This window comes from Phoenix dactylifera, chromosome 8, assembly GCF_051530095.1.
Source record: "Phoenix dactylifera cultivar Ajwa chromosome 8, Ajwa_hap1_PhDact_Kaust_v1.1, whole genome shotgun sequence".
NCBI lineage: Eukaryota > Viridiplantae > Streptophyta > Magnoliopsida > Arecales > Arecaceae > Phoenix > Phoenix dactylifera.
The window spans coordinates 33674902-33682112 of NC_143197.1; the positions used below are offsets into that span (position 1 = coordinate 33674902).

Below are 7211 nucleotides of genomic sequence, written 5' to 3' on the forward strand. Positions count from 1 at the left end.
CGCGTGTCAGCTTGGCGGACCGCCTAAAAATATCTCAGGACTGGCGTGGGCTAGCGTGCTGGGCCGATAAGCTCGAGGGAGGGCAGCGGGGAGCAGCCGGTCACAGCGTGATCGCTGGCGGGCTGGTGTCCGGGTGGCGGGCAATTAGAAGGGGCGCCAACCGGCACAGCCGGTTGGTTACATTCCAATTCGAGCCCTCCAGTCGGTCGTACGCATCATTCTCTCTCTCCTTCCTGCTTTCCCTTGCTCTCCTCTCCATCTCCATCTGCCTCTTATCCTTTCTACCGCCTTCCTGCTCTCTCTTCGTTCGGTTGAGAGGTTTTCGCTTCTTCTTCCCTTCGAGGTCAGGGCATCTTTGCGCCTCCTTTTATTTTTTTTTAATTCGATTTTTATCTTTCGGTCTCCTTCTTTCTTTTTTTCCCGATTCAATTTTCGGTCTCGATTTGCTGATTCGTCGCTTGAATTTGTTGTTTTTGAAGAGATCCTAACTGTTTGATGGTCGTTTTTCTTTTTCCCTTCTCATAGCCTATTCGATCCGTTCATAGTTGTTATTCATGTATTTGTCTATATTATTTTGGCACATAAAATCCCTTTTTGCGTTTTGCAGGATGCTTGTTGCCTCTTGATCCTGCTCCCAGGCCATTTTAACATTTTATTTTTTTTTTATTTTTTGATGTTGGTTCTCGGTTGCTATGCATTGTTTTGTACCTTTTATTATCCGACCATCTGATCAGAGAGGCTTTTGTGGAATCAGATTCCTGTTGACAGATTGTACTGCTGCTTTTTCTCGTTTGCTTTCTTTTCTCTTGCCGATGTTTATTATTTAATCCCCTGGAGAGATTTATTTATTCTTTACCCTTGCTTCTTTATTATCATCATCATCATCATCATCATCATTATTGTTGTTACTATTATTATTACTATTATTATTATTATTATTATTATTATTATTATTATTATTATTATTATTATTGTTGTTGTTGTTGTTGCCCATAGAGCTATGTTGTGAAATTTAGAGCTATGTTGTGATGTTGTTGTTGTTGTTGTTGTTGTTGTTGTTGTTGTTGTTGTTGTTGTTGTTGTTGTTGTTGTTGTGGCATTTCTTGTGGCATTTCTTCTCCACTCTTTTTCAAATCCGCCCATAGAGCTATGTTGTGAAATTTAGAGCTATGTTGTGATGTTGTTGTTGTTGTTGTTGTTGTTGTTGTTGTTGTTGTTGTTGTTGTTGTTGTTGTTGTTGTTGTTGTTGTTGTTGTGGCATTTCTTCTCCACTCTTTTTCAAATCCGCCCATAGAGCTATGTTGTGAAATTTAGAGCTATGTTGTGAAATTTAGCTCTATGACCATGGGGGCATTTCATTTCTTCTCCACTCTTTTTCAAATCCATGGGGGCGTTGTTGTTGTTGTTGTTGTTGTTGTTGTTGTTGTGGCATTTCTTCTCCACTCTTTTTCAAATCCGCCCATAGAGCTATGTTGTGAAATTTAGAGCTATGTTGTGAAATTTAGCTCTATGACCATGGGGGCATTTCATTTCTTCTCCACTCTTTTTCAAATCCATGGGGGCATTTCTTCTCCACTCTTTTTCAAATCCGCCCATAGAGCTATGTTGTGAAATTTAGCTCTATGACCATGGGGGCATTTCTTCTCCACTCTTTTTCAAATCCGCCCATGGGGGCACTATGACCATGGGGGCATTTCTTTCACAACATAGCTCTATGACCATGGGGGCATTTCTTCTCCACTCTTTTTCAAATCCGCCCATGGGGGCACTATGACCATGGGGGCATTTCTTCTCCACTCTTTTTCAAATCCGCCCATGGGGGCATTTCTTGACCATGGGGGCATTTCTTCTCCACTCTTTTTCAAATCCGCCCATGGGGGCATTTCTTCTCCACTCTTTTTCAAATCCGCCTTTTCTTATCAACTTGTCAGAGCTCTAGTTTCTGTTTTCGCCGCATTCAGATGCATCTATTGCTTGTTGTTGTTGTTGTTGTTGTTGTTGTTGTTGTTGTTGTTGTTGTAATTATCTGTTATGAAATTTATTCTGATGATCTACAGAGCTCTAGTTTCTGTTTTCGCCGCATTCAGATGCATCTATTGCTTGTTGACCATGGGGGCATTTCTTCTCCACTCTTTTTCAAATCCGCCTTTTCTTATCAACTTGTTCCTGGATCGTTCTACAGCTGTGGAGATGCCAGGAAAACATGTGGTCACTTATATTTGCTGGATTACTTTTATTTTTTTGTATCTTGTTGCATTTGAGCTTTTCTTTCATTTGACCTCTGAAGGGCTTTTTGAACCTTGTGTCATTTATTTTTCTCACAAGACTTTTAGTTCAGTAATAAGGGACCCCTTAAGGTTTATCTGAGTGCATTTACTAAGATTTTCTCTGATTTAGTATCTGGAAGTTCTTTGCTTTGATGAGTTTACTTCGAATGTCATGCCCTTCTATTTCATATCCTTTATCATCTCAGCAAACTTTTTTTTTCAGTCCAATACATTTTTTCCCTGTCGCGTTGGGTAGATAGCTTATTGAATGGTTAATACATGCATCAAGTTATATGGTGCATCCCCTGGATCTTGCCATAGCTTATATTGCTCTTAGACAGTTACTGTTTCTTCTTATTATTAGTCTACAGCTGCTGCAATTTCCATTTCTAACTAGCAACTTCTTGTGGTTGCAAGGTTTCATTGTTTTGTTGAACCTCGTTGTAACAGGAACTCCACCTAGAAATGAAGGGAGGAAAGGGAAAAGGGGCAACAAAGAAGGAAACCAGGGAAGTACTGAAGCTAGCTGATGACAGGTTACTTGAGCTTTTTTAATGCTGCATCCAGTCAACCTTTGCGATGAAATTGCTAACTTCATCCTATCTGCTGTTGTAGCTTACAATACTTTCTGTTTGTGATGATGGCTTATGATCCATCTTATTTACTGAGTAAACTGATTGAGCCTATGGAGCATGGAAACACTGAGTTTAAGTGCAGATGCCCACACGAGGTTCTAGGCACATTTGCAGCAAGGCTGGGGCACACAAGTGGTCATTTTGTAATTATATGAGTATTTCCTATGAGTGAAACAAATATATGTTATGACAGAGGGTTCTTCTTCTGCACGTTCAACATTAAGGATTTTACTGTAGTCAAGATCCCTTTGCAGAAGAGAGGTTTTCAACAGGCTATGTTCTAGAAATATATTTGAAGTAGGGATGCGTTTTTGTGCTTTTGGAAGATACTACGATATTGGGAATCTACATTGATAAAATTAAGTATTTCATGAGGTTGCATAACTTTTGTAGATGACAATGTTCAGAACACATGTATGTGCAAGATGTAATGAGGGAATTAATGGAGAAAGATGGATAAAGGATAAATTCTAATGTATGGGCTATAGTATTTATAGGTTGCGTTCATCAATGGCTAGTTGTGAAGATGGGAAATCTCAGTATATGGGAGGATTTTGACATAATGTGTAATAATTGCTGGAGATGGTACACAAACACCATCTTTGCATTTGTGATGGTTGCTGTGTATGCTTCTTTTTTCTGTTTTTCATAATGGTTGGGAAATGCAAGGCTGCTAGGAAGTGAATAGGACTAATATAGTTTATGGTGTTGTATGTTTCTCTATTTCAGGAAGGTTGGGAAACGCAAGGCTGCTATTAAGGCAGATAAGAGTAGCAAAAGACAGGCCAAGAAGGAAAAAAAGGCTGAAAAAGATCCTAACAAACCAAAGAGGCCTCCTAGTGCTTTCTTTGTTTTCCTGTAAGTGCCCTTGCAATTCTCTTGTTTCATGTAGAGGCTTCTACTTTGTAGTTCTACATTTTGTTTCCGGATATCATTAACTTCTTGCAACTTTAATGTTGCAGTGAAGAGTTCAGGAAACAATACAAGCAGGAACATCCCAATGTGAAGGCTGTCTCAGTTGTAAGGAGATACACAGACAGAATCTACTATACTTAATCATTATCGAATCATCAGTTATACTTCGATTCATGGATTTAAGTAACATTTGATGTTGTTACTGAAGGTTGGTAAAGCTGGAGGAGAGAAGTGGAAATCATTGTCTGATGCTGTACGTATTATTTTTCAGTTAAAGAAATAGAAATCTTTTCAATAAATCGCATAATAATGATGGCAGATCTGGGATTCTGGCTCAGTATTTCGGAACTCTGTATGTCTTTTTGTTTGCTTTATCTGTGCTAAGATTGCCTGTGACTGAAGTGGTCTTGTCTTGATGGTCTTTAAGATGTATAGAACTATTTTAATGCATACAGGCTTGACCTTATTTTAGTTGAATTTAAATGTAAAACTATAGATAGTATGGCGGTGAATGTTGGGCCTTTTATAGTAGAATCTTTTCCTATCTTTGTTATCGGAAACTTCTGAATGATGGTGGCTCCTCTCATATTGCACATCGTATTGCAAATAATTTGTTTTTCTTAATTGTCAGGAGAAAGCTCCATATGAAGCCAAAGCTGCAAAAAGGAAGAGTGAATACGAAAAGCAAATGTCTGCCTACAACAAGAAACAAGTACTAAACAAAGCTAGTCTTCTTGCATGTTTGAATGGTAGCATGTGGAACATTACTTTACAATGGTCCCTGGTTTATTTTGCTATATTTTTTATTCAGGAAAGTGCGACTGATGACGGTGATGAGGAATCTGATAGGTCAAAGTCTGAAGTCAATAATGAGGATGAAGAGGAAAGTGGAGAGGTAAGCTTCTTAGAGCTCTTCCAGTGATTAAGATTATGCTGCATTATGTGACAATAAGTTGTGGAAACCTTTTTATTCATTTCACATTCTTTTCAAGGCATAATGATCACCTAAATGAAAAATTCTCCTCTTTATTTATCTGTTTTATCTTGAATAAATGATTATATTTATTTGAGGGGAAATTTCTGTAGTGTGAGGTGTCCTATGTAATTCATGGATTTTGTCATCGACATTACTAGTTGGTGATCATGTATTGAAGGCTAAAAGTGAAAGATTAGTGGGCCAAAAGAGTGGCGAAGAATGCAGAATTTCATCAGCGAAGAGGGTTTTAGATGTTTTTTGGGGCTCATCCAAAGGTTAGATCTTGATATGGTTGGGGCTGGGGTTAATATTTTTTATTAGTTAGTGGACTCCGACAACTATAACAGTGACAAGTTATGACTGGCCACTGTATGGACTCAGCTCGTGAGTGAGGTTGATCATGAATGAGAGAGTGAGCGCACTCATGAGCAAGTGAATTGGTGAGCATATGAGCTCATGAGTGAGTGAGTTGGACAAGTTGAGGAGGGAGTTGGGCAATTTCAAAAGTGGAGGAGGGACGCAGTTTACCATGGGTGCAATGTGAGGTGGTGAGCAAAGAGGAAATAGACCCTACTCCTATTAGGAAAGAGGAAGGGCCTTCCTCCCTGTCTTTTCAGATGGCTCATTTTCAGGGCTGTTTGTTTTGTTGTGGGCTGAATAGTTTATCAGATTGATTTATGTTGAACTTTACTTGTTTGAGCCTTCCATGTCTGTGATTTTTTTCCTTAGCACCCTAAATCAGCTTAGGAGATCTCCTGGACCACTTTGAAGGAGATGCGCTGTGCTTTTAAAAAGAAGAAAGCTTGTTATTAATGTACTTGTGCATTATTTAGTCAGATGCTTTTCAACTTGTCCTCGCAGATCTAAGTAGTAGGAAATTTCTAACATTGCCTTTAGACTATCTTTTTGATAACTGGAAGAAATTAAATTTTTTAAAGTTTTGTGGCTGGAGAGTAGTACAATTTGTGGACGTGCGATTTGTGGGGGTTTCTTTGCCAGCATGTATGTTTTGTGGGGTCAGGTAGTTGTAGCTTCTCTCTTTTCTATTTGTTGTAGAGGACTTGTTGCTTCAGGTAGCACTCTATTTGCAAATGCTGCATCTTATTTCTGTGACCATGTTTTGGTTGATTTGTCTGGTTTTCATCTGCACTTGACCGTTTCTAGGCTCTACAACCGGCTAGTGAACTGTCATCATCATCTTCACCTTGTGGTCTTTCCATGAATGTTAGTTTGAATCCATTGCATGTTATGCTTGAATGCCAGGTTGTGCAACCTAGCACGAGGCATCAGGCTATGTAAGATTTGGTGCTTTGATTGTCGTTTCTTAACCAAAGCAGCTGTTTTGTTTTTCTCTTGAATAAAAATGTGCATCGCTCTTTATGATTTGAAAAAGGAAAGAAAAGGTGCAGATGTTTCTGCATTACTTCTGTCTGCATGAAGAATCAATAGCGGTGTATGACAAGCCTGCTGTCATTTTTTTTTTTTTTTTTTTGGGAAATCATGAGCATCTTTTGTACGTTAAAATTTTGGGAATTGTCATTTCTGATGTGAGTGTTACTGCAGGAGGAGGAAGATGAGGATGAGGATTGAAAACGGGGACATCTTGACTATGGCATTACAGAGAAGCCTGGATGTGTGACTGTGCCGTAGGTCAAAGTTGCCGGCCCTTGAAATGATAAACGATGTCGTTCTTGTGCCTTTCTATTTCCATGTTAGGCTTTGTATATTTGTTTCACTTATCTTGCTTTTATTCCCAGTGGAACCTATGCTTGCAAAGGATACTCATCCTTGTATTAGTCTTATTAGTTGCTATTTTTTAATCCCAACCATAAAACTATGATAAATCCCTTTTGTTGGAGCATTTGCATTCCTGACGGTGGTCATATTATCTACTCGAATTTGATGATGCTTAGGTATCTGTGTTCATGGCAACGTGCTATTGGATAATATTTAGTGAATTATTGATGCAAGTTGGGTCGTCTTCCCCATCCGCCCCCACCACACCACCCCCCCAACTTCTTCCCACTTCTTCAAATCTTGTTAGGTGAAGCTTCACATAATGGTGTTCAACGACCAATCGCCGTCGCGTATCAATATGTGACAGCCTGGCTGCTGAGGGAAGTGATTAACATAGTCTGGTCTTAATGATAAGGAGAAAGTGGTACGCTCCAGGACAGTTAAAGGGTACCTCACGAAAGGTATTTTTGGGTTTTTCACGGCTGATGCCATTGTTAAGTTAGAAGTTCGAATCTATTCAAATTTAAATTTTTTAAATCTGTATAAATATTAATAAATAACTGACATGAGATTAAATATACACCAGCACGAGTTCTTATATATATATATATATATTTTTATTAAACTTTGACGTCCTTGTTAGAGTAAGGATTCAAATTGATTCAAATCTAATCATAAGTA

General features: G+C 38.8%; 1 protein-coding gene across 1 annotated transcript; it reads left to right on the forward strand.

The window, feature by feature from the left end:
• The first annotated feature begins 103 nt into the window (after positions 1 to 103).
• LOC120110325 (high mobility group B protein 1-like) lies at positions 104 to 6654 on the forward strand. The gene is made up of 8 exons (XM_039125133.2): positions 104 to 343; positions 2718 to 2803; positions 3632 to 3760; positions 3865 to 3922; positions 4026 to 4070; positions 4449 to 4529; positions 4629 to 4712; positions 6357 to 6654. Exons 2-8 carry the CDS (start codon positions 2733 to 2735, stop codon positions 6381 to 6383), a joined length of 495 nt encoding a protein of 164 aa, XP_038981061.1. The 5' UTR covers positions 104 to 343; positions 2718 to 2732; the 3' UTR covers positions 6384 to 6654.
• The last annotated feature ends 557 nt before the right edge of the window (positions 6655 to 7211 follow it).